Here is a 26,432-nt window from a genome sequence, read left to right as displayed (position 1 = left end):
CTAAGCGTAGCTGATCACACCTATCACTACATACATCTAGGATTACATGTTAATAAATGCAGCAATTACATTGCTTAGCAAAAGCACGATCAAGATCTACTTGGCTGAAGAATAGCTTTTTTTTTAATCATTTTATACACTGAGCTAGCAACCATCACTGCATCACAGCAGGCCTGCATGAGAGAAAACAGTCCACTCAGCAACGTTTAGCAGTGCGTATCTTATGTGTCTTTGACTTATATTGGCCTCCCACTCTATACAGCAGACCGGTTATTGTGAGGGGTGTATAAATGCTTTATCTACTTCAGTTGCAGGGGAGAATGGCCTGCAGCCCCTTGAGATGACTCTGTCTCTGGACCCAGAATCAGAGTCCAAATGGCTGAATGCAGAAGAGAAACTTCATGTTCCACGTGAGAAATAAGCTAATTTGGGGGGCTCACCTAATTAACACCGCTTGGTCACACTTGTACTCTTTCTGAGCTGAAATGTCAATTTTGCATACTGCTCGCTATTCTAATAATTTTACAGAAATAACTTTTACTGTCATGTTAAATATGTGGTCCATTCTGAATGGGCATGAGACATAACCCCCAAAGAAAAGCATAGTGTGACACTGATGTTAATTCGCTTTCAGATGGCTGTAAGAATGCATTAGTCTGTGCACTAACCGTGACCAAATAAAAAGGAGACACTTTTCATTTTAGATTGTCTTATTGAAAACTGGCAAACAGAGCCGTATGTCCACCACAATGTGGAGAGTTCAACAGGGCTAATTTTACACAGCAGAACAGCTAACACTGATGCTGAATGATTCAAATCATGAAGTCATTCCCAAAGAGTAAGAGTTTTCCATTCCCAATCACAAGTGCAGGGATTCAATTAACCACAAAAAAAAAAAACACCACTTCAAGCAAATAAGAACAAATAAAATGGAAACACTGAATGCTTGGCTTGACTAGGTAACTGTAAATTAAATGTGAATTTTGCAAAGTTGTGCAAGTTTTTAAGTCAAGTGCTTAAATGTGCAAATATTGATGAATAAACTCTATGAAACACATCCTGAATAACTTTATATTTGTGAGGCTGTTCAATAAAAAGAGGGAAAGGTGCAGCTATGACTGTGAGAAAGCTGAAGTGATCCTAGTCCTTTCCTCGACAGGAAGTGACATCATGGCAGCTTCAAACTCCTGAGGGTGGTGCTGGGACATACTTTGGAGTAGCACAAGCATTGCGTTCTGGGTTTCTGAAAAAGAAAGAAATCCCATTGGCACAGACAAGGTCATAAAATTACAGAATTTGGCACATTAATAGAATCAGAAACAAAAATAAGACAAAGAAATGTAAAATTAGACGTTATTCATTTTCGCCTGCTACTTTATCAGTTTCACTGCTGGCTTTTCAGTCAGGGCGCCCCAAGTTTATGCTGCCTGAGTATGTGTTTTCACTTCTGGCACAGTTCTCACATGTGGGCGGGGCATTCGCCAGAAGGTATTTGAGTGACACCCACGTTTCCCTTATTTTTGTTTGATATTAGGAAAGTTTTGTTTCTAAATATTTGCCATAAATCTGATTCAATAAACATGGGCAATGGATAGAGTTCTCTATTATAAAGAATACGCACCTCCATCTATGTCTTTAGTTCCAAGAACATGGCTGGAGGCAAACACTATAGTCTTCAAGTGACTCACAACCTTGAAAATGCAAGAAAATTACCTGTTTATTTAGTAAAACATTATATATATATATATATATATATATATATATATATATATATATATATATATAAAAATAAATACTTCATGCATATGAAAAGGGTCCCTAAATGTTAATCAATAACCATTTTGAATATATTATCAAAAATGTGGTTCTTAATTGATAATTTTGGGAGATAATTTCAGAGATATATAGAAAAAAACAGATCATACCAGTACAGGACTGTGGGAATACAGGAAAACCAGACACCTGTATACTGTCTTATTCTCCTCAAGGTCCTCTTTTAAAGGAAGTTGTGCTACAAGAACAGGGAACACCTACAAAACAAAAAAAACTCCCAGTTGGGTAACAATGTAACTTGACAAGTGGGAAGTATTGAAAATACAACAATACCTGTTCTAGTGGAACACCGGCCACATTGCTCAATATCATTCGGCAGAGGGCAGCACAGAGGTTGTCAATCACCCTTCTATCTGACTCTTTGGACAACAGGTTGGAAAAGAGGGACAGCATTGTTGGGTAATCACTGAAATCAGGGGTTAAAGGATACACAGAAATAGGATATGGACAGTCACCACTCTCTCTCCATTGATATCTCCAAAAACAAAAGAGGATACGATGCCACAATCGGCCCAGCAGCTTCTGCCAGGGTTCCAAGGGCATACACGCTGTTGTTGCGGACTTCTGCATCACTGTCCTTCACCCCGGCAACAAGCACGGGAAGCAAGCGATTGGACAAGCGCCCAGCCACACCTCTGCCACCAGCTACACCCACTAATGAGTGCAACGTCTCCCCAATGGTACCCACGGAAAAGGAGCGGTCTGCCACTGTGCAAGAGGATTTCTAACAAGGAAAAAAACAATCATATGGATATTGTATATACTAGTAATGAGTCTTATGCACCATTTGGATTAATTTATCACAAAAACAAATTTCTTCTTTGTAAGGTTGAGACTCACAGCTTTGTTCATTATAAGGGGGAGCAGATCATTGAGGTATGGCAGGAAAGTTTCAGCAGGGACAGCTGAGGCCAGGAGAGGAATTCCCTCCCCAGCAAATTCCTGCAGCATGGCATCATACTCTGCCTGCAGAGGACACAAAGGGGTGGTTAACTATAATGTAAACTGGAGCACCTCATCATAGTTCTGTCGCCCCCAAAATGTAACAAACTATGCTTCGCACCAAATTAGAAATTTACCAACCTCCTGTTCATCATCTTCATCATCAGCGTCACCATCCTGGCACACAGTCTGCAGGAGAGTGAATAGATAATGGCACTATGAACACAAACCAACTACAGGCCAACTAATCAACATCAAATGGTGTACCATCAAGCCAGCAAAGGGTGTTGGTAGGCAAAGGCATAGCCTCCCAAGGCTCTAATGATTTAAAAAAAAAAAAACATCGGCCATACCTTCTTCTTCAGCACGTCTCTGATGGCATGGCAGATCTCAGTAAGTCTCCCAGGGGTCTGCAGCGCCTCCCCCTGGCAGGACTTGATCACTCCATTCATGGCTTCCAATACGGCCATCACCACCTGGCGCTCGCGTTCCTGCCGAACCGCCTCCAGGAAGCAGGGAAGCACCACGCCCAGCAGCTTATGCAGGCCTGCAGACAGAGAGACTGTGTGAGTCACATCATGGCTTCAAATAACTCACAACTGTATACTGACTTGAGGATGCATATTGTGTACTTCTGTTAGCAACAGTACAAAGTTGCAGCTGCAGTGATTTATTCCACTTGCACTGTGTCAATTGATTTAAATAAAAATCAAATTTTCTTTTGCAGTTTCCAAGCCAAGCACACAGCCTTTTATCAAATTTCTCCAAGTGCTGACAGGTTACTCCTATCTTGTATTAAATTACTTAGTGCAGCAAGTGTGTGGCTTGTCAGGAAAAAAAATTTCTGAGATTTCCAAGGTCGGTGTTGACTGAAAATGTTGTATAGACAGAAAATGAGAGGGGAAGCCCAGGGGAAAAGCGGGGGGATAAAGAGGATGGCTACGCTACCCTGGTGGTTGGCCTCACACGGGTTTTCCTGCCAGACTTTGTGCTGAGCTCGACAGAACTGGCCCATGGCTGCAAAGGCTGACTTGCGCACATCCTCGTGGGGGAACTGAGGGACACAGAGGAAAATTACACCTAACAAATCCATGACCACACAAGACATTAACACTTTATAGAGTACACGTTTATGGTCCAAAAGACAAACAGCTTTAAAACAGACTTACATCATGCAGTGCATAGACCTGCTCAAAGCTGGACTCCAGGAAGGGCTGGAAGGCAACACTGACAGACACATGAAGGAGGCAGTCAGTAATTAGGCTGATTAGAAATTAAACAGCAGGCCATGTGCTGTGCATGTAGCTCATTACCCAATGTTGAAGGCAAGCTCTCCCAGGGCATCACATGCATCCTCTTTTTCATCAATGTAAGCATTTTCTACACTGAATCTGCAGATAAAGAAGAGTTTTCAGATGTAATCTCAAAGCACAGTATCAAAATTAAAACAGTCGAAGCAACTGAAATTCAGATTAAATAAAGTACATTTTGAATACCATTTGGGATATTTGCAAGCATGCAAATATCCCAAGTATAGTCAAGTATAGTGAAGTATGCATATCTGACAATTTTGTGCTCATTAGTACAATTAAAATGAAAGCATTGGTTGCTTGAGTAGTTATTCAATCATCATCAGTAACACTTAAGAACAAACTGTGACTAATGGAAATGGGGGTATGGGGGGGTTGGTTCACCAACCCTGCAACATCTGGACCATCTTCTTCACTCTCTCCTTCCAAAACAATATCACCTGTGCCTTCTTCCTCATCTTCGTCATCATCCAGAAGGACAAACTGCTTATCCTCATTCAGGTGAGCCTGTGGAACAGGAAAACGTTGCTACAAAGCCAGGAACTCTCATGCTGATGAGCTCCACAGAACTGATGAGTAGTACTCACCATGACTCCCTCAGTGGATTTCAGAGACATCAGCATAGTTGTGGTGATGGCAGTGAGATGAGGGGTCAGACACTCTGGACTGACCGTAGAAACGGCAGAGAACAGACTGAACCTGTTCAAAGTTATAGGAGAAACATTTTATCCAAGGAACCTGTATTCAACCAATCCAGTCCTGGCAACCAAACTACCAACACATTTTCAGAATTGATTATTGCTGTTAATCTGTACACCAGTATTGGTTTCGCTGAATGAATGGTGCCTCAAAAATTAGTTTTAAAAAACACCAAATACTAAGCACAGCACATTTTTTTCTCAAATATTTTATTGGATTAGAATCAGAAAAACAACACTTACATACATATTACACTTAAGAAAGTGTGTGAGGGGATTTTGTTTTTTTTAAACTTACGTGCACCGACGCAAGTCAGGGTCATCCACCACATCAGAGAGGTTCAGCCCCAACTGAACACATTCAGCTGCCAGGGGCCTAAAAATGTCCTTCCCCACAGTACGGGCCAATACTGAAAGGGTATCTGAGAGAAAGAGAAACTTGCACTAAATAAAACCAGAATACTACCAAAGAAACTGAAAGCTAAAAATTGCTGGAAATTTTATGAATGAGTGTACATACCCAGCGCCTGTATCTGTAAAGCTCTCATCTCATCCTTTGTGTCTGTAAGAAAGCCCTTAAGACTCTCAATCACCGGGGGGAAGTAAGGCACCAACATCTCTTTGGCTGCATTGGCTGATTGAGAGATAATTATACACAACTATATATGTAAATCTGAATGTTTATCTAAATGAGGTCTTAAATAATGGTTATCCGATAGTAGGTTGTTAGACTTAATTAATGGTTATCAGATAATTACCTATAGCACCTATTGCACTGACTGTAAGCTCTTTTAGTCTGAGATTATCTGAATTGCTCAGGGCAGACAGCATAGTCTCCATTAGAGTGGGCAGGTAGGGCTGGATATTCTCATCTGAAAAAGAAAAGCAGCACTTTATTTTATAATTATGTAATAGTAACTGTAAAAGTTAAAAGTGGGGGGATGTAACTTGAGGCTGCAGACACCCACCCAAATTCTCTAGGAAGTTTTCCAGGGCATAGAAGGCCTTAGTGACATGGAGCATCTTGGCTTGATATAGACTGGACATATACCCCAGCAAAAGTGGCATCAGCTCTGCGTGATACTTGCTGACCTCCGGCTAATGATTATACAAGAAAATGCACAGGAGACTAAATGTCAATGCTCTGTAAACATAATTTACACAAGAGCACTTAAATCAACAGACACAATGGGAAAGCAACGTATTAATTAGAAATGACTAGCAATACAATAATTACTCTCAAACATAACATAGTGTGAAGGTTCTTGAACACCATTTTCGACTGCATTACCGCACTGGTTTACCTGCACTCACCTGTAAATGTTCTGAGAACTGTCCAAGGGCAAAAAGGCCAGCGCTGCGCACCACCTGGTTACTGTCAGAAAGGCTCTGGCACACAGTCTGGAGCATAGAGGACAGCATCCTGGTTGAGAAACAGTGAATGGTCAAAGGAGGTCCAGATTATAGGAGCAGTGACATTTCATGAGACTTAATTGTATGTGGTAATGTCAACAATTCTCAATTATTATATAGCAGTCATTTTGATAACTTCCTATCCAGAGCACTGACCATAAAGGTAAGACCCCTAGTTAGAGAAAAGCTCACTTTGTCCTTATGTGGTCAGCACAGCCCTCAGCCAGCACCGCCATACACATGAGTCCTCCTTTCCGCTCATAAGGGTTTTCACTGGCCAAACATGCCTGAATTAGCGGCATCTAATACAGAACATACATCAACACACCAGTGTAAGGATATGCATACAAACAAGAGTCTAAATAAACAACCTTAAAAGTTCTGGTATTATGCACTGACTAACCAAGTGACCGAACAGCTTCTCAGGTGGCATGTGAAGAGCCATAGTATCAATCACCTAAAAAAAAAAAAAAAAAAAAAAAAAAAACAGCTGAATTGTATAGACAAATGAGATGGGGGGGGGGGGGGGGGAAGGGGACAGATCCTGCCCTCAAAAGCACCAACCTGACCAGCAACATGCTTCGGACTCTCACTGTCCTCATCTGAATCATCTTCATCATCCTCAGGATCCTCATGCCCTGGTGGCGGCGCTGCACTAAGAATAGGGAAAACAGCCTGGAGGATGGGATTCAGCAATTTCTGTTTCAAAACAACCTGAAAGTGACAAAAAATTCAGAGACTTTACTAGTTTTAAACATTGTAGTTTAGTCTTACTATACATGTGTGCCAGATTTTAATGACTTTATAAGTTTATTTTATTTCGGATTCTAAAACTTTCCAAATTCAAATTCCATGACTTTTTTGCAGGTTTTTAATGAATGTAGGAGCCCCGTAGATGTACATGAGTATACAAGTTACCTTGCTCTTCAATCTGATGAGGGAGGCAATACAGGAGAGAGCCTTCACACGCAAGGAGCTGCTAAGAGCAGCATCGCCACTGACCTTGACACACACACACACACACACACACACACACACAGTCAATCAAACTGTTCAATATACCATAAACATGAAAAAACTGTTTCCAGGGACTAACCTCCAGACAGAAATGGACAATCTCAGCAATGTAGGGAACAATGATGGTCACCTCAGTCTCCATCAGTTCATCAAATACCTCCATGCACTCACTGGCCTGGTCCTACAAATACAAATATTGAGATTATTCTTGAAAGTTTTTGGGGAGGGGATTGTGTACATGTCAATTATACAATGACAATCATCCGGAGAACACCAATGCTTTTGTATGCATTCCTTCTTAAATAAGTCCCCTCTGCTATCAGGGTAGCAGGTGTGCTGGTGTGGTTTATATAGTGGAGTTGTAAGAGACTTGTGCCTTTATCAAAGACACACCAGAATAAAGGTAGTAGCCTAACGGGCAATACACTCACCTATGAACAAGAAGAGCCAGGTATAAACCCTAAATAATACCATTGTGTCCCTGAGCAAGACTCTTAACCCTGAGTGTCTCCAGGGGCAGACTGTCCCTGTAACTACTGATTGTAAGTCATTTTGGATAAGGGTGTCTTAAGTAAATGTAAATTGAATAAATGCTGTAAATGTAATGGAATAAACATGAGACCTGATCTCATAAAAACGTATGGACATTATTTCACATAAAAAAGTTTGGGAATGTGTTAAAGCACAATAAGATTACACCTCACCTCATCAGCTTTAATAAGATGTTTGAGAGCGACAATAATCCTTGGGATCAAAGAACGCATCAGGTTCTGTAAAAGTAATTAAAAAGATGCACAAGATAGGGTTTTTTTTCTATGACTAAGGCACATTTTCATGTGTTCTGAAATCTGTACAAATGTATATTAATTTCCTAATTTTGTTGTACTTTTTACAATGACAAAAATATTCTGATAAAAACAGTCAAATTTAACAGAAAAATGTTAAACTTATGACAACCCTGAAAATCTTAACTTAAACGACAGTTTTTCTTCCAAGTTTGCTCCACCCAAGTATAACAGACCCATCAGGTTTTGGGATAGATCAGCTGAAATTTACATGACTTATAAAAGGAGACACGGGGCTGCAGAGGCGCTGGGATACGGAAGCAATGCACGCAGTAGAATGTGACGTGGTTCATCATGTAAAGCAAGATACTAATCCAGTTACTTGTTTTAAACGTAGTTGTAAACGTAGAAAAAAAATGCTTGTACAGTCTTACAGGAACTATGCACTTCATTGTACATTTGTGTGTCAATAAGATTTCAATGACCTTTCCACAACTTTATGTGTTTATTTCATATTCAAAAATTCTTCACGGCCAGGAAAATTCTCTTTTCAAATTCCATGACCATAAGAACCCTGACGAGAATAGCATGAAACAATTCCAGATTAATGTGGACAAATAAATAAATAAAAGCACAAAGTTGGACCCAAACTCACCAGCTCCCCCGAGCCAGTGAAGGCAATAATAGCAGTGAGGGTGTGCATGCAGTAATACAGAGCGGTGGGGTTCTCCAGGTCCTGCAGTACGGTTCCAAACAGCTGCAGCAACTGCTGGTAGTGTGGCTCAAAGGGCTCGGGGTTCGACTCCACCACTTTGCTGAGCAGAAGCAAACCGACCTACAAGAGGATACAGGTTCGTCAGAGTCAGTTTATCTTCAACTCATGTTTAAGTGTGACTTGTCATATTTAAAGTTCTTTTTCTCTTCTTAAAGCACTGCCCACCTGCCGGTCCTGAGGGTCATTGCTCTTCGTGGACTGGTTAAGTAACGACAGCAGAGCGGGCCACTGGTCCGGTGTTTCGTGCTTGACCATCACTGCGCTGAGCTGAGCAAGCGAGTGCCGTACAGCGTGTCTGCAAAGATGAGCGTTTATGTTAGATGCCAGACATGTATCTACTACTACATGTATCTGCATCACAGGTGGCATGTCTACTTAGTGTCAGGGTTCTTACACATTTCTAGAAAAGAATTTCCATGAATTTTCATGCCAGTAGGTTCTCTCTGCACTTGATTATTCGTGTCAATCCAATTTCAATGACTTTTCCATGAATTTATTTGTTTATGTTGTATTCCAAAACTTTTCAAGACCTGGAAAATTCTCTTTTCGAATTCCATGAGTTTTTTTTTAGACCATAGGGACCATGCTATTGTAGTGAATAAACGGAATTACTCTGTCTCTTGCTGGAAGGCCTGCAGGACCATGGCTTTCAGGCTGGAGTGAGGAAACAGAACACAGGTGAGTCAAAAAGCAGGGGGAGCGACTGCAAACGTGAGTGCCTGCTCGAACGGACAACCTCTCTCTGTGGTCGGGGCTGATTTTCTTCCAGTGCTTCTTCACCCTCATCCTCAACACCACCGCAGCCGACTGGCGGACCTGTGGACACAGCGTTACTCGAGCAAGGCCGCGGCCCAACGCCACACGCGGTTCACTTGCTGCTGCAAACACTCACCTGCGGGCTCTGGGAGCCCGTCATGACCGCACACAGAGCCGGGACCACAGCCGGGTCTTTGAACGCCTGCTTCAGCTGTGCCGTGACCTGAGACACAAAAGTGGCGGAAGACGACGTCTGGTGAGCCGAAGGGTAAAAAAAACCCCACATCGGACCGTCTATTCCGTGTGAGGAAACAGTACTGAAATGGCGTAAACTAACGAGTTAGCGATTAGCAAACGTAAATTGCACTTGAGGGACAGGGAGCACCTGCTGAATGACCGCGTTGTCGGGCTGCGTGAGCTGCGAGAGAAGCTGCTCCAGTTCCTCCGACATCTTCGCCTCGGTCTCGGTTCGAGTCCACGCCGGGTCTCGGTGGTCCAGTGGCTGCTTCGCCGGGTTCGCGGCCAGAGAGGAGCGCGTCGTCTCCACGCGGCTGGTGGGAACCGCCTCTTACGCGGTGACGTCAGAGGGGCCGCGCGCGCAGCGAGTCGGGACGCCGCGCACAGCGCCGACCCACGGAACGGAGCAGCGTGGACGCCGATGGAATTATTCTTATTATTATTATTACTACTACTTTTTTCAACGATCTTCGTCGTTGGACTTCACGGTGACTTTGTTTTTAATATAGTGGCGTTTTTTTATTTACAATGTTATTGAAAGGTTAAAAACATCAGAATCGTATGCATCAAGTGACACAAACATTGAAATATTTCTTACCACGAACTTAATCATTTTGCCTAACTTTTACAAAAAAACACAATTCTCTCCATTACAAATATTTCATAAATTATACTTGAAGGCCATAAAATTCTATTAAACATAATACATTTTTTTCTAATCCTATACTAATATTTGTTTAAAAAAAAAAAAAGCACATAAAACAAAGTAATAAAAATAAGAAAAGTAAAAAAAACAGCACTACACTGCACACTGAAATTTATTAATGATAAAACGAAATTTCTAATCAGACATACAGAATAAAGCAACTATTTTGTGCAACAATATACTCTATAGCTGATTGGTTTATTTGTCCTTAAACTTCTCATTATAACACAAAACTGAATATAGTTTACCATGACTAAGATGTTTGTGATAATGAGCTATTTGCATGTTAAAAGGAGGGACCAGGTAACCCCCCGCTGTGAGACAAAAGCTGTGAACTAATGCTAACAGCAATAAGACTGATCCTGATCCACAGGAGAGAGGGGCAGTGGTGGCCTAGCAGGTTAGGAAGTGGACCCATAATCTGAAGGTTGCTGATTTGAATCCTGAGCCACCAAGGTGCCACTGAGTAAAGCACCGTCCCCACACACTGCTCCCCAGGCGTCTGTCATGGCTACCCACTGCTCACCAAGGGTGATGGGTTAAATGCAGAGGTCACTTTTTCAGGGGCAGTGGTGGCCTATAGTGGGTAAGGAAGTGAACCACTGAGGTGCCACTGAGCAAAGCACCATCCCCACACACTGTCATGCCTGCCCACTTCTCACTAAGGATGATGGGTTAAAAGCAGAGGAGTACAAGCAGTTTTGTGCACTGTGTGCTGTGTATCATAATGACAATCACTTCACTTTCATATATGCTGGAAACAACACACCCCAACCTGTGTACAATATGTTATATACAGTTTCTGAAATACTTATCGTGTGATCATTTATACAGGCTGGAGAATGTTCAGTTGCATCAACAAAGTTTGTTTTTTTCAGATCAAACTAAGTGGATTGAAAAAAAGGTCAGATTAGATTTGGAAATGCTTGATAATGTTTTAAAAGCTCCTAAAAGCTTATTTTCTAAATAGATATTTAGACATTGCAGTTGTTTTAAGGTTGTGTTTTTGTCTTGACAGGTTTCCATTCCATGTTTTCCTCCTCCCCCTTCATCTGTTGGGAAAGCACTTTTCACATCACCTTATCTCTGGCATTCAGACCTTTTTGTTGTCACAAAAGCTTACCATTATCACATGTTCCTACCCTAACTGAACAATTACCATACTAATACAGCTGAGGTGGGGGGTACAAAAACATCTTTTAATATGGTAATATTTGCTCATTCATCTTTGCTTGTTTTCAGGTGATGTAAAAAAAAAAAAATAGCAACACGCTCAACAGATGGCACACTATTCCATCATGCACCAACAACGCCCTCTCAATATATTTCTGACTGTATGACTGCAGACTAGGACCAGCCGACACAGGAACTTTATGTACACTTGTAGTATTACTTCTGTAATCTTTGTATTTTCTGGATTAGGGATTTAGAATATGTTGCATATTGCCATTTTGCTTGAGAGAGACAACTGACCTGAATCAAATTCCTTATGTGTTCGCTCACATACTTGGCCAATAAACACAATTCTAATTCTGAACAGTAAATCACGTATCTTAGAACCACAAACACACTAATTCAATATATTTGAGACTCAAATATTACACCACATCTACATTTTCCTAGCATTTGTCTTTATTTGTATTTAGGACAATAAAATATGTTTGTTAACAAAAAGTTTTTTAATGTTATCATATTATCTAGATGTCGAAGGAAATATAATCATCTTCTTTTCCTACAATTTCCAGACATTTTTTGGACAAAAGAGCAAACCTGGATAAGTGGGAGTGGCCCCTGATTATAGGCCACGCCCACGTACTTGACCTTATAAACCTACCTGAGCGCCGGGATGGACGGTCTGTTGGCTGTGCGCTTGGTGTTCGCGGTAGTGTGTGTAGGGTTTTAAAATCATGTTTTAGGCAATATCAGTCGTAGTAATTTTAGGGAACACGTTGCACTTATAAGGTCAGGCTGAGGTCATTTTAGTTAGGCTTAGCAGTGATGGCGGACTGGAAGCTGCCGGTGAGCTACAATTACAACCCGTCTTACCACGCGTATGCTTACGGGTTAATGTACCCGCCCGGGTCGGAGCAGAACCGGCCGGGCCTGAACTGGGCGGAAGCGGCCTACAGCCATCAGGTCGTCGCGGGCGGCTTCTACTCGACGCAGGCGGCGCACCAGTCCCCGCCACAGAGTCCCGAGGCGGCCGCGCCGAGCGGCGGCGCGCACTACCCCGCCCCCGTTCTCTACTTCCCCGACTCCGCGGCGCAGGACGCCCGGAGCCTCCTCTCCCAAACCCGGAGCCCGTACCGCCAGCTGGCCAAGGAGAGCGAGCGGGCGTCCAGCGACAACCCGAGCGACTCCGAGGCCCACACGCCAGGTACTGGTAGCGCCAAGGCCTTTACTCTGGAGCCATGAAGTAGTTTTTGGGACCAGCGCCCTCTGGCCATGTGATTCGCTGCACCGTCATTCCCCTTTGTAATATCTTTCATAATAATGGTGTCACATGTTGCTGTACAGACTCCTGGAGTTCAGGGAGCAGCAGCGAGGGCTCGGTCCGTCAGGCCGACCCCACCAACTGGGCCAAGGAAGGCCCTGGCGGCAAAGTCTCTGGTGGCGACTGTCCGACGGAACACGACCTGTCCCGCTCCCTCGCGCCTTTGGAAGAGGAGCCCTCTGGTCTGGATGCCGGGGATGAGAACGTGGCTGCAGCTTCCGCGACCTCGTCACCACCGGGGCAGGCCGGGCTGCCCCGCAAGGCCAAAACGCGGACCGCGTTCTCCGAGGGCCAGATGACCGCGCTTACCCACCGGTTCAGCGTGCAGAGGTACCTCACCCCTGCTGAGATGAAGACTCTGGCTGGGATTACAGGCCTCACCTACAAACAGGTGAGACCGGGCCCACAATCTACAACATTGTCTTTGCAGCGTTCTGGTTGGGTGGGGTTTTGTTGCGCTCTCCCTCATGCCTTTTTATTTTAAGGTGAAAACATGGTTCCAGAACCGCAGAATGAAACTCAAGCGACACCAGAAAGACAATACCTGGGTATCGGAGCGGTTCCCCAACTCTGGTTATTCTACCGTTCCAACGCCACATTCTCAGGTAAGTGTCTCCGATCGGAACGCCTTCTGCTAATTCAGTCCCTGTCTGCACACACTGTCGAGCTAGTGGCAGATGGGTAGGTAACAGGGACAAAGAACAAATTAGTCCACAAAGGAGGCACTTCACTAGTTTAGGAAAGTGTCTTAAAGGCAGGACTATACAGTTGTGTGTGGGTTTTTTTTTTTTTTTATTATTTTTTTCTTAATGTTATTCTCCCCCCAGTTTCAGCTCCAGGAGCCATGTGTTAATCCGCAGTTCAGAGACGCCGTCTTCAAGAAGGGTCCCCCATCACAGACGCCGCCGTTCTACCCTGCCTACGGCCGTCCGCCATCCCCCTCTGGCAGACTCCAAGGGAATTGGCCCCTCCCTCCAGCCATAACTCAGTATGAATACCCCCACCAAGGTGTATATGTGCCACCTAACGGGAACTCGAGCGTCAACAGCGACGATGAGAGCCTGGCAGAGGGTGCCGGCACGCCGGCTCGCATGTCTGCAGTGCATGCTGCCACAGAGTGGCCATTATAAGTTACTGTTCTTTGTGAATTTTGATACGTTGGTGTACATAGTTTTTAAAAGAGCTTTTTACTTTGGTGCTTTGCTAACTTTTTTTGGGGGGTGGTTGGGTGGATTTTTATAGCAATACCAATACTCTCTTTCTCAAGCAGTTTTTTTTTTTTTTTTTTTTTTTTTTTTTTTTTAAAACTTTCTGTATATTTAAAAGCAGTATCCTTGTGATCATGTGACTTTCCTTACAAGGAAACATGCTGACTATTTAATGAACTTGAATGCAAGGCACCGCTCCCCTATGCTGCACTCGTGTGTTTGTTGCAGACTGTGTTGATTTTGTCCATGTTCCGCTTTGTACCGTATCCTGCATGTGCAGCTTAGTTTTTCCCCAACTTATCTTGCAGATCATTTGTGGCCTTTAATTCTGATGTCGAGGCCTTTTAGTATTTAAAGTTTCACACGATCATGGAATAAACTCCCAATGTGCTTGCACTATTCGTTTCACTTGTTTTGAAATATGAATTTTTTTTTTTTTCCCCTCCCTTCCCCCAGGAGTTCACTGGTATCTTGATCAATTTTAGGCTATCTAGTCAAACCAGCTTAATTTTACATTTACAGAATTTGACACCCTTATCCAGAAGGACTTCAGTAGTGACTCAAAATTGAGCATTTCATAACCTAGTCAAAGTGGGGCGGTGGTAGTAGCCTTGTGGATAAAACACTCAACTGTGCACTGGGAGACCAAATGCACTTATTACTACTGTATCCCAGATCAAGACACTTAATCCCTGAATGTCTACTGGGGGACTGTGCCTTATTCAGAGCGACTCTGTAATTACAGGGAATCTGATCAATGCCGTAAATGTAAATTGACAAGACCTGTTCTTAAAAGACAGGATATTGGAGTCTTGTCCATAGAAAAAAAATTTAAAGTTAAGAAAATCACATTTGACAGTACAGGATGACATGAGAGTGAACTGTTAAAAACTTTCTTTTATGGAAAAGACCATATATATTTACATCAATCAGAACTGAAATCACAGTCAATGGTTACTATAGTACAGGATATTGCTCCCTTCACCAATGTGATGTATGCACTGACTTCCCAGCACGCAGAAATGAATGCCAATCCATACACAGAGATATTGCACAAACACTTCAACATGTTGCCCGTATTCCTTTCTGCACCCTGCCATTTTGATTTCAGATAAATACACTTCCCTTTTTCTTGTTTTAAAAGTCTTTATTTGCCAAATTACGGTCTCTCCCTTATTGTTCCCTATAAGATGCAAGGGGTCGGGTGTGAGCCCTTAAAGACACCTGTGGCTTTTTTTTTTTTTTCTTTTTGGCCAAGCTCACTTCACTACACCATGAGCCTCTTATAGAGCAAAGCTGCTTTTCTAGGCAAAATGTTTCAATCCACCCAAACCAATGTTGGTTCTTGTAACAATTCAGCCAAGTTAAACCTTCACAAAAGTACTCTGTTGGTAGTATTATAACATCTTTTTAAAATCTCATAAATTGGCAACCCTTCATTCGTAAGTTGTACCTTTGGGGACGCATGGTCCACCACCAAAACACCCTTCCCCAGTTTGCCACAGGAGACCTATGAGGGCGGTGGTTTGCAATGGCTTCCGGGTGGAGGAGAAGGGCGTGGAGCAACAATCAGTCCATCTTGAGGCTGCGATAGATGTAGCGAATGAAAGTCAGCGAGGCCCAGAAGGACACACTGCCCAGCATGAGCGAGAAGACCAGCGCCGTCAGCAGCGAATAGCCGAAGAACTCCACGCTCTGCACCGGGCCGCTCATGCTGGAGCGGTTGCGGTAGTAGAAGACGGAGTAGACGAAGATGAAGATGCCGGTGGAGCCCGTGCTGAGAACGCTACGCCACCACCAGCGGTAGTCCTCGCCCGACAGAAGGAAGTAGGAGAGCGCCACAGAAATGCAGGCGCCTACCGACAGCAGGATGGCGAAAACACACAACAGGATGCCGTACAGTGTGTAGTGCTCACGTCCCCAAACCGTGGCAAAGATGTAGTAGAGTTCCACAGAGATGGCACTGCCAGACAGAAAGCAACAGAAAGTCATGGAATTGCTAATAATATCAAATTAAGCAGTGTACCGTAGTTAAACATATGATCATGGTTGAGAATTTTTAAATTATTATTCTTTTGTTAAACAACGTGTTTTTTTAAATTCCTACGGCACCAGTGGAAATACTACATTTTCCTATAGATGGTATCCCCCACAATGAGCGACTTGGGAGGAGAAAAATGCAAAGATGATTTTCTAAACCTGACTGATGAGCGATGGGGCCTATGAGCCGCTCCAAACCTGTATTACAGGTCTTGCTCTTAAACAGGAAAGGGATGAATCTAGAAAAGATTTGCACTGAAGGAGTTGAACAGAGGCAAATCACCACCAACGCACAGCACCATTAGTTCATCAGTTCACACCACTGGGGACTGGTTCACCAGGATCTGGCCTAAGAACACAAGTCTGTCTAAAACGCTGCTGGCAGGAAACACAATAAGAAATCTTAAGAGAATTTTTATATATACAGAAGGCCAAAAGTTTGGACACACCTCCTCATTCGATGTGTTTTCTTTATGTTCATGTCCATTTACATTGGTAGATTCTCACTGAAGGCATCAAAACTATGAATGAACACATGTGGAGTTATGTACTTAACAAAAAAAGGTGAAATAACTGAAAACGTTTTATATTATAGTTTCTTCAAAATAGCCGCCCTTTGCTCTGATTACTGCTTGAACACTCTTGCCATTCTCTCGATGAGCTTCAAGAGGTCGTCACCTGAAATGCTTTTCCAACAGTCTTGAAGGACTTCCCAGAGGTGTTCAGCACTTGTTGGCCCCTTTGCCTTCACTCTGCGGTCCAGCTCACCCCAAACCATCTCGACTGGGTTCAGGTCCGGTGACTGTGGAGGTCAGGTCTCCACTTTTTGTTAAGTACATAACTCCACATGTTCATTCACAGTTTTGATGCCTTCAGTGAGAATCTACCAACGTAAATGGTCTTGAAAATAAAGAGGACACATTGAATGAGAAGGTGTGTCCAAACTTTTGGCTGTATACTGTATATAAACACACATGCACACACACACACACACACACACACACACACACACAAACATATATCATAGAAATTACACATAATGTGTGTAATTGTAGACTTACACATAATATACAAACAATGTAGATTATTTTTCTATTTATTCTTTGTTTGAAGACACACGGTAACTCAGGGATGTTTCAGGTGCCAAAACTGAAGAGTCTCAATGCATGTCTTCCTTGCACCTTCATAGATGGTGAGACCAGTCAAGTACTGAAGCATGGGAGGGTGCGAGGCATAGCACGGACTGAAGTGCTTTGAGGCAGAATGGTACCCGGCCATTTGTGTTGCGTGCGGCTACAGAGTCATGCAGCTGCATTCTGGACCAGTTGCACACTGATCACTTCTATCTATGTATGTATGTATGTTAGTCTCCGCTTTCAACTATATGCACGCTGTACGTCAGCAAAGTGTTGACTGCTTGGAAGCTCCACCCTACTAACACCAACCTGAAAGGCAGGAAGCCCCCAATGGCCATGTGCACAGCCGTGTGTTTGTACCACGGTTGCTGGGGAATCTGGCGGGGAATGTTGCGGGTGCGGCAGGGTGCCTGGAAGCTGCCGGCCCGATTTTTGCCAACAATGCCCCCAATGACGGTCAGTGGAAAGCCCACAAGCACCCAGGCGCCAAGCAACAACAGCACGGTGGAGGCGGGTAGGGCCTGGGTGGAGCCGCTCCACCAGTGAACAGAGTTCACGACACTCCAGGTGAGGAAAAGTGGGGCTGGGAGACAGAAACCGAGACTGATAAGAACCTTCAACATCTACAGCTCTATGCAGATATATATATAAATATATATATATATATATATTAAGATAAATATACGGAGATGTTACCTGAGAACAGTGAGGAGGTGAGGATAATGTTCCACACCCAGCGTTCACCATGGATCTGGGTGTAGAAACTGCAGGAGCAGTAGCCTGACACACAGCTTGTTAGCGCATAGAGAACGATGGCAGCGGAGTTGATGGCACCGTGGCGGTGTACATTGAACATGCCCAGAAGCGCCATGATGATGATTCCTATGGCAACTTGAAGTTGGCTTAAGTTTGAATTTACTGACCATTACAATGAGTTATTGAAAAAACAAAAAAAATTCTTGATTCTTACTAAATGTAAGTACTGTTAAAAATGGGCATTGTCCCAGTGGCACACGGTATAATTTGGATTAACTCTACACAGTTTGTCTGTAAATAAAGAGCCACACAATCCATATTCTTTTAGCAAATAAAATCACTAAATAATTTAAAGGAAAGATTATCTCTGGCATTCGGACATTCAGATGTAATTGAATTACCCTCTAAAAGGGACAATCTACCGAAATAATATCTTTATGTAACTGTCTAAGGAGTATGCATAACAGGACATTTCAAAATATGTAAAATTGTGACCAAACATCCAAATTAAAAATGCTCTGCCTTGAGAAATAATAAGTCAGAAGCTGTAAAATGGAACAAGCAGAAATCTTAACTTTTCTCAAATTGACCCCTTGAAGTGAGCTTGACCAAACAGAAATTCTAACAGGTCACTTCAGCAAATGACAAGCTAATTATACTTAGTCAACATATCATGGCTGCCAAACTGGGTACCTGTAGCCAGGGTAAGAAACTGTGCTCCTACACCCAGAACCGCACACAACAGGCTCTTGAAAGGTGGAAAGCGAAAGACGTCAGTGTGGATAATCTTCCAACCGTTGTCTCCTTGGTCCAGATCATCACACATTCCGTCCTCCTCCACGTTATATCTGTCAGATCAGAGAGGGGATTGCCGTTTTATCCTTTCCGGAGAACATTTTCGCCACATCTACACGATCAACCAGGGATAAGCCTCCATGAGAAAAAAAGTGGAGCCACAGCTGTACAAGGGATGTTCAGCGTGCACTAATTTACCATTCAAATACAATGCAAATATCATAATGCATATGGGACAAAACAAGCACATATTTAACTATTTCAATTAAAGGCTGTCATGTTAATCCAGCACATTAAAAGGGAAATCGGTTATAAAAATCATTCTACATATTGTATACTTACACTAGCAAAATAATATCAGCATTGTGAGCAATAAATATTACTCACCTAGCAAAGTCATTCTTTAGCACCCGCATGAGAATGATGATGACGAAGCCCAGGAGCAGCACGACCAGAACCAGAGAGTTGATGATGGAGAGCCAGTGGATCTCCAGCGTCTTGGGGAAGAAAGAGTAGTCCCGCAATCGCTCGGCGCGCCGTGAGTGGGGCAGGGGGCTCTCGAACCACCGCACGCTGTACGAGTGCGTTATGATCAGAACCCCGCCCGTTCCCGCCGCCCCTGGGCCGATATCCAGGGGGACGGGCTTTACGTCCTTCACGGAAACGTTGGCAAAAATAACGCTGTCTCCGTTGTACTCAATGTTAAAGTCCAGGTGTGTCCACAGACCCACCTATAAATAAAAATGAGTTAGACAATATGCGCATGATATTTAATTAAGGTTGTCAAAGATAACTTTCTAACAACATGACATTAAACGTGAGCTGTAATTCCAGTGGATTATATTAGTAGGGCGTGGAATAAGGAGGTGAAAATGGCACATGCAGGGGAAGATGAGACACACCTTATGGCTGTGTGGGAGGAAGCCGCTCTCTTCCATGTAACCGACAAAGCCCCAGATGGGAACGTCATCCAGGACAAACTCGAAATAATACAGCTCTTCTATGGCCTCCCTCAGCTGTTCTACCTGTGCGCAAACAGCAGCGGTGAGTGGCAGCATTCCAACAGTCGTCTGGAAAGCTAGACGTGGACGGCGCCCACATACCTCTTTTTCTGAAAGGGTCATCTGGCACAGTGTTTGTCTTTCGGCATGCTCCTTGAATCTTATTTTGTACAGCGACTCCGCCATCCTGTCCCCATCCAGGACTTCGCCGAGGCTTAAAGCCTTATGGCGTACCTAAAAGAAGCAGCGTGCCAGGTGGTTTATGCCCTCTGTATTTGGATCAGCTGATCGGGGCTCGAAACCCCATCAATCTCGGGGCAGCGGTGGCCTAGCGGTTAAGGCACCGTCCCCACACACTGCTCCCCGGGCGCCTGTCATGGCTGCCCACTGCTCACCAAGGGTGATTAAAGTGAAGTGATTGTCACATGTGATACACAGCAGCACAGCACACGGTGCACACAGTGAAATGTGTCCTCTCAATTTAACCCATCACCCTGAGTGAGCAGTGGCCATGACAGGCGCCCGGGGAGCAGTGTGTGGGGACGGTGCTTTGCTCAGTGGCACCTCAGTGTTACCTTGACGGATCGGGATTCGAACCGGCAACCTTCAGTTTACGGGGCCGCTTCCTTAACCGCTAGGCCACCACTGCCCCTTGAGAAAGTGCACCGCTCCCAGAGGCACTGCAATACTGGGTCGATGCGTGGAGCGGATGGAGCAAGCCCCTTTGCCGACTCCCTGTTCTAAAAATCCGCTTAATATGTAGTCCCCCGCTGGGGGACGTATCAGATATTAAACAGACAAGGACAGATACTACACTTGATCTTAGCCAAAAGGCCGAGCAGCGAATGGTTCTCGAATGATGGTTAAAAGCAGGGGACACGTTTCGCTGTGTCAATTGTGCGCTGTGCTTCACAGCGGCAATCGCTTCACTTTCACAGCTCCGTGTCACGAAGTCACATTCCTCACCTGTTCCGGCCGACACACCGGAAGTGTGTAGTAGTGGTACGTTTCCTGGGGGTTGTGGTATGGCCCGACCTTGTTGACGTACAGGGTGACCGGGTCCCCCTGCTTGAAGCCGGACGCCCATCCTAGCTGTGACAGAAGGCAGAGGAGCAAGGCGCAACGCGGCGTCATGACCGGCCCTGTCAAGCAAGAGAGGAGGGACCGTGAATAAACGCGGTCGCCTTTCACACTTCGGCCAGACGCAGCGCAGCGCAGCGTTCGCCGCAAACTTCGCAAACTTTCGCCAATCGGGTCATTTTAGCCGCGCCGGCTTGATGGCGCGGTGCCGCCAAAACAGCAAGTGCGACTTATATTTGCACGATGGCCTCGTTCAACTGGGCAGAGAGGCAACCAACCTGTTCGTGTCGCCCGCAGGTCTCTCCGGATTCCAGGCCTCCTCCTTCTCCTCCTCCTCCTGTCCCCGAGTCGCACACGATCGCCCGAAATTCCTCCAAACGTTTCACAGCATGTTTCGTGCGGCACATTCGCCACCGACTTGCACGAGCAGAAACGTCATTTGATTACGTGTGTCGAAGGACGGCCAGCTGGCTGACTTCTCCACGTCACCTTAAAATAAAAAAAAAATAAAAAATATAATGTCGACTTTTCCGGGGTGGGCGGGGCAAGGCGGCCACACACCTCCGCCGGCAATCTCAACAGCGGCGTTAGGTTGAAAGCTAAACGTGGTGATTAAAAAAAAAAAAAACTCCGCACTGGACGAGTCGAATCGGCAATCGAATGTAGTAACTTGGCGTTCCGAACACGACGCGAAAAGGTCCTGCTCGGCGGCGGCGGACGTCAGAAAAGTCGTGCCTCCTACTTCCCTTTTGGTTCCCGGGGAAAGTAATCGAAACCAAATCATCGATCGTCTACGTTCCGTCCGTCCGCCTTCGGTTCGGAATTTGCCATCGTTTAGTAATGCCTAGTTGTAGACTGGCGCGAAATGCACGCGTTTGCTTCGCGCCAGCAGCCGGGGAGGAAGGACGGAGCTGAGCTGTTTGTCGATCTTGGCCGTGTGTGTTTTTCTCAGCGATATTTGAAAGGCCTTCAGCGTCTGCAGAACTTACACGTGGTTTCGTCTTTATCTGCGTGTGAGTTGCCCACAGAGCACAGTGTGCATTGTTTTGTTCAGCTTTTGTGAAAACGCGGTCCTGCGTGGAGTTGGCGCACGTCCCGCCTCCCGCGGCGGCCTCTCACCGTGTTGTCGACATTTATCCGCGTGTCTGTTTCCGAACACCCAGGCAAGTCGTGCGACGCGCATAATGGGAATTCACGGCCTCGCAAAGCTGATCGCGGACCACGCGCCCACGGCTATCAAGGAGCAAGACATCAAGAATTTTTTCGGTGTGCATTTTTCCTCCTGTCAATTGCATTTAGTAGGAGAAGTCCGACCTTGGTCGGTCCGTATTGCAGTGCCTGCAATATATACCTGTATATATTACCATGACCATCGGTTTATAGCTGGGCTTCTGTTTTCTTGAACACTGCATTCAGGACGGAAGATTGCAATTGATGCATCCATGTGCATCTATCAGTTCCTCATTGCTGTGCGGCAAGATGGTAATGTGTTGCAGAATGAAGATGGGGAAACCACCAGGTGAGTTTTTGTTTTTCCACCACTGTGTGTTCATGACACCAGTTATATATAAGTGTTTATATATATGTGTGTGTGTGTGTGTGTGTGATTCATATATTATTAGGTTGTAAGTGGCATGTTGTTAATAATAGTGCAACTTCATCCCCATGTCCAAAACCAGCCACCTTATGGGCATGTTCTATCGCACCATCCGCATGCTGGAGAGCGGCATCAAACCTGTCTATGTTTTTGACGGGAAGCCCCCCCAGCTCAAGTCAGGAGAGGTAATGATAATTCAATTATGTGAAATTCCTCCGCTTTATATTGTACCTTTTCTATTCTAGATTCAAAGTCTGCATTCAGATTTCACTGTCTACTTATGTCTTTATTTATTCCAAGTTGTCATTATGGCACTCATTTACTTTGCTTTGTCTGGTTTGGGGGAAAAAAAAAAGGTCTCCACGCTTTACAAATATTAAATTTAGTTTCTTTTTATTAGTTAGAGAAGAGAGGTGAAAGAAGAGCTGAAGCGGAGAAGTTATTAGCCCAAGCCCAGGAAGCAGGTAAATATCACAGGACTAACGAAATCACTGTTTTCTGTAGGTCTGCCTCATGCATACAGTACAGGCCAAAAGTTTGGACACACCATCTCATTCCATGTGCTTTCTTTATTTTCATGACAATTTACATTGGTAGATTCTCACTGAAGGCATCAAAACTATGAATGAACTCCCTCTTCCCTCCATGTCCAGGTGAGCAAGAGAACATTGACAAGTTCAGCAAACGGCTGGTGAAAGTCACCAAGCAGCACAATGAAGAGTGCAAAAAACTGCTCTCCTTAATGGGAGTCCCCTACATTGATGTGAGTGCTGACATCAGGACCTAATCCTTGTGTGTGTTGCTGAATCGTTCACATTCATTTGAATGCTGTACGGTTTATTTGTGCATCAGCGCATCCTCATTTACTTTCCAGGCGCCCTGTGAGGCCGAGGCCAGCTGTGCTGCCCTGGTGAAAGCAGGCAAAGTCTTTGCCACGGCGACAGAGGATATGGACGGGCTGACGTTTGGGACCACAGTCCTTCTAAGGCACCTAACAGCCAGCGAAGCAAAGTACTGTTGAAATATAATGCATCACTTCATTTTAGGCGTTTTTGGACCTATGCTTACATCTTTGTTGCTGTTATTTTCCCTTCCAGGAAACTGCCTATTCAGGAGTTCCACTTTAATCGAATCCTGCAGGAAATTGGCCTGACCCATGAACAGGTATCAATCGCATATAGTTTTAAATTTAAATGAAATGGACTGGGTTGTGGGTAGTGTTGCTTGATGACTGGACTAGGATTGGGTAACCTGGCTCTGCACCATCTACATATTTTTCTCTTCCCCTGTCCTTCAGTTCATAGATCTGTGCATACTGCTGGGTTGTGACTACTGTGGTACCATTAAAGGAATTGGACCTAAGAGAGCTATTGACCTAATCAGACTACATGGCAGTATTGAGGAGATTCTGGACAACTTAGACCAAAGTGTGAGTGCCGTGTCTCTGGCAAAAAAACAAATACAAATTGGTTCTAACAGATGTTGATTTTGTGGTTTTAAAAATTGTTCTGTGTTGCCTGTAGAAACACCCGGCCCCAGAGGATTGGCTCTTTAAGGAAGCTCGGGGCCTCTTCCTGAAACCAGAGGTGGTTGACTGCACCACCGTGGATCTCAAGTGGAATGAACCAGATGAGGACGGTCTCATCCAGTTCATGTGTTCTGAGAAACAGTTCAGGTGTGCTGTGCAGTTCACTGGATGTTTGCCTGGACTATAGATCGTTTCTCATCACATGTATAATTAGTCCGCTAATGTGGATTTGTCATCAGTGAGGACCGCATCCGAAATGGCTGCAAGAAGATCCTGAAGAGCAGACAGGGCAGCACCCAAGGCAGGCTGGACACGTTCTTCACTGTAACTGGGTCCCTGTCGTCCAAACGTAAGGTTTGTACATCCCACAAAAGAGACCGTATGGTTTGACCATAGCAATATTCGCTATCTCTGCATGTTCCCTTCATATTCACATCACATGTGGGGAAAATAACTATAACAATGGGTAGCGCTTGGGGAGTGAAAGTGAAGTGATTGTGATATACAGCACACGGTGACACAGCGAAATTTGTCCTCTGCTTTTAACCCATCACCCTTGGTGAGCAGTGGGCAGCCATGCCAGGAGCCTGGGGATCAGTATGTGGGGACAGTGCTTTGCTCAGTGGCACCTTGGCGGACCGGAATTCGGACCAGCAACCTTCTGATTACGGGCCACTGAAAAATAATGACAAGACAGCACTGGTGGTTTATTGCATAGGCTTTTCATATAGGTGTGATTATCTACAACGAGCAACACAATAAACATAAGATACTTACTTACAAATAAATGTTACATGTCTGTTTAGTAACAAGCACTGGAAGCATCAGTGCGTCCCTCACACATAATGAATAAAGCAGGGAATACGGGTACCATCATGTATATTTGTAGTGCCAGCACATTTCAAGGTCATGCATAAGAGGAACTTTCAGGTCATAGATGTACTTTGAATACTAATGTGGGTATTAAGGTTTTCAGTTGCTTTGGTGGAATTCCATCAACTTAGGACACAAAAGTCCTTCACAGAAGGAATGTGTCCAGCATGACATTGCGCTTTGAAACTCATTGTTTTCGATGGGTGAACGTTTTGCACACATTACACATGTAAAGTTAATCATCCTGCATTAATATTCCACTGTACAGGATTTTTTATATTGTTGCAGTCCATAGCAGAGAATCGTAGCGGGCTCCGCTAAAATTCCATTCCAGTCCAGTCAAATCGCTCCAGTTTCCCCACATTATTCTTCTTGCTCTAAAGCATAGTTATCAATTCATTTGATCTGAATTGCACCCTTGGTGCAAGCCTTTGTGGATTTGGGCATGCTTTCCACTTGTGGTGTGACCTTATGTGCTCTGATCCCCGGTGTTACACAGTGGCTTTTTACACACACTTGCTTAATCGCCATATTGCATAACATTACTAAGAATAGGGGTTTTGGGCAGGAACACACTCAACTGACACGGTGCTCTTTACTTTACATATATTGAGTCATTATGAGTGTTCATATGAGTCCATGTCTTTGACTTTGTAGACACTGTAAATGAAATGTATTACAGTAGCTCAGATGTCTAGTTTTTATAAGAATGTCTTGTTTTTTGATGGCAGCTTTTAAATCTCACACTACTTTTTCAGGAACCGGAAGTGAAGGGATCTGCAAAGAAGAAACAGAAGACAAGTGCAACCCCAGGCAAATTTAAAAAGGCAAAATAAGTCATTCGGAAGAGAAAGAGCTGATTAGCCAGCATAAAGATGCTTATACTTGTTCTGTTTTTATTTCATGTCAAAAATTTAAATAAAAGAATGGAATTATTTAATTGGCTTAAGGTGAATGAATTCCCAAAGTGTGTGTCTCTTTGTGAGTGGCAAATGTTTGTGTGTAAGTTTACCATTGATGGAATAAAGCTGTTTTTATTACCAATGCTACTTTGCTTTTTGTGTGTGTGTGTGTGTGTGTGAATTATTTTCTTCCTTTGTTTTCACTGGAATCCAAAGCTCACAATGCATGATTATTCATATACAGTCATGTGATAATTTCTCACCCTGTGAAAGCCCGTATATTTTAAATATATATTTGGACGTGGATATTTTAATGATACTGAGAGATCCAAATAAGGCAATAGCATGATAAATTATTGTAAAAATATCCACCTCCTACTTGCAAATTAATTACAGTGAAATATAGTTAACACTTGTATAACCCATAATGCCTTGCAAATTACAGCAATAAATTGTAAAATTGCAAAACAGTAATTTTTTATAGCAATTTGTTAGTGAGTAAATGAATGACGTATGTGTTCATGTGGTAAAGAGGAAGAGGCAGTACTGT

General features: G+C 43.9%; 4 protein-coding genes and 1 non-coding gene across 8 annotated transcripts; 2 read left to right on the top strand and 3 right to left on the bottom strand.

Moving 5' to 3' along the window:
- Nucleotides 1–692: 692 nt before the first annotated feature.
- ipo4 (importin 4) lies at nucleotides 693–10,091 on the bottom strand. Its single transcript, XM_028967158.1, has 30 exons — nucleotides 9,915–10,091; nucleotides 9,666–9,752; nucleotides 9,510–9,589; nucleotides 9,386–9,427; nucleotides 8,939–9,068; nucleotides 8,654–8,833; nucleotides 7,918–7,983; nucleotides 7,293–7,394; nucleotides 7,115–7,198; nucleotides 6,761–6,910; nucleotides 6,600–6,653; nucleotides 6,389–6,498; nucleotides 6,098–6,206; nucleotides 5,752–5,881; nucleotides 5,542–5,655; nucleotides 5,304–5,417; nucleotides 5,082–5,205; nucleotides 4,673–4,784; nucleotides 4,474–4,592; nucleotides 4,089–4,166; nucleotides 3,945–4,002; nucleotides 3,724–3,829; nucleotides 3,129–3,322; nucleotides 2,917–2,964; nucleotides 2,674–2,799; nucleotides 2,331–2,557; nucleotides 2,107–2,239; nucleotides 1,926–2,030; nucleotides 1,622–1,691; nucleotides 693–1,243 (listed from the first exon to the last, which is right to left on the bottom strand). Exons 1-30 carry the CDS (start codon nucleotides 9,978–9,980, stop codon nucleotides 1,113–1,115), a joined length of 3,249 nt encoding a protein of 1,082 aa, XP_028822991.1. The 5' UTR covers nucleotides 9,981–10,091; the 3' UTR covers nucleotides 693–1,112.
- Nucleotides 10,092–12,470: 2,379 nt separating this feature from the next.
- Nucleotides 12,471–14,096, top strand: nanog (nanog homeobox). The gene is made up of 4 exons (XM_028966295.1): nucleotides 12,471–12,849; nucleotides 12,990–13,357; nucleotides 13,452–13,571; nucleotides 13,794–14,096. The coding sequence occupies exons 1-4, from the start codon at nucleotides 12,471–12,473 to the stop codon at nucleotides 14,094–14,096; spliced, it is 1,170 nt and encodes a 389-aa protein (XP_028822128.1).
- Nucleotides 14,097–15,056: 960 nt separating this feature from the next.
- Nucleotides 15,057–22,352, bottom strand: tm9sf1 (transmembrane 9 superfamily member 1). 3 transcript variants are annotated; one of them, XM_028970354.1, is made up of 10 exons: nucleotides 22,334–22,352; nucleotides 21,261–21,471; nucleotides 20,869–21,044; nucleotides 20,005–20,136; nucleotides 19,804–19,926; nucleotides 19,289–19,632; nucleotides 18,800–18,954; nucleotides 18,047–18,232; nucleotides 17,660–17,933; nucleotides 15,057–16,137 (listed from the first exon to the last, which is right to left on the bottom strand). In XM_028970354.1, the coding sequence occupies exons 3-10, from the start codon at nucleotides 21,034–21,036 to the stop codon at nucleotides 15,744–15,746; spliced, it is 1,776 nt and encodes a 591-aa protein (XP_028826187.1). In that variant the 5' UTR covers nucleotides 21,037–21,044; nucleotides 21,261–21,471; nucleotides 22,334–22,352; the 3' UTR covers nucleotides 15,057–15,743. The 3 variants fall into 3 exon arrangements, with proteins under 3 accessions (XP_028826187.1, XP_028826186.1, XP_028826185.1); XM_028970353.1 differs by lacking the exon at nucleotides 22,334–22,352 and adding an exon at nucleotides 21,544–21,727; XM_028970352.1 differs by lacking the exon at nucleotides 22,334–22,352 and having other exon boundaries at nucleotides 21,261–21,518.
- LOC114784990 (U2 spliceosomal RNA) lies at nucleotides 20,558–20,748 on the bottom strand. The gene has a single exon (XR_003748981.1). It is a non-coding gene; the product is annotated as a U2 spliceosomal RNA (small nuclear RNA).
- Nucleotides 21,760–26,014, top strand: fen1 (flap structure-specific endonuclease 1). Of its 2 annotated transcripts, none has more exons than XM_028970356.1 (12): nucleotides 21,760–21,995; nucleotides 22,146–22,248; nucleotides 22,399–22,501; nucleotides 22,662–22,764; nucleotides 22,980–23,043; nucleotides 23,233–23,342; nucleotides 23,454–23,590; nucleotides 23,677–23,743; nucleotides 23,877–24,008; nucleotides 24,103–24,254; nucleotides 24,347–24,456; nucleotides 25,739–26,014. In XM_028970356.1, the coding sequence occupies exons 2-12, from the start codon at nucleotides 22,167–22,169 to the stop codon at nucleotides 25,801–25,803; spliced, it is 1,125 nt and encodes a 374-aa protein (XP_028826189.1). In that variant the 5' UTR covers nucleotides 21,760–21,995; nucleotides 22,146–22,166; the 3' UTR covers nucleotides 25,804–26,014. The 2 variants fall into 2 exon arrangements, with proteins under 2 accessions (XP_028826189.1, XP_028826188.1); XM_028970355.1 differs by having other exon boundaries at nucleotides 21,763–21,995; nucleotides 24,347–24,461; nucleotides 25,739–26,011.
- The last annotated feature ends 418 nt before the right edge of the window (nucleotides 26,015–26,432 follow it).

Source organism: Denticeps clupeoides, chromosome 2, assembly GCF_900700375.1.
Source record: "Denticeps clupeoides chromosome 2, fDenClu1.1, whole genome shotgun sequence".
NCBI lineage: Eukaryota > Metazoa > Chordata > Actinopteri > Clupeiformes > Denticipitidae > Denticeps > Denticeps clupeoides.
Note: the sequence above shows the minus strand (reverse complement) of the source record. Positions and strands in the feature narration are given on the sequence as shown.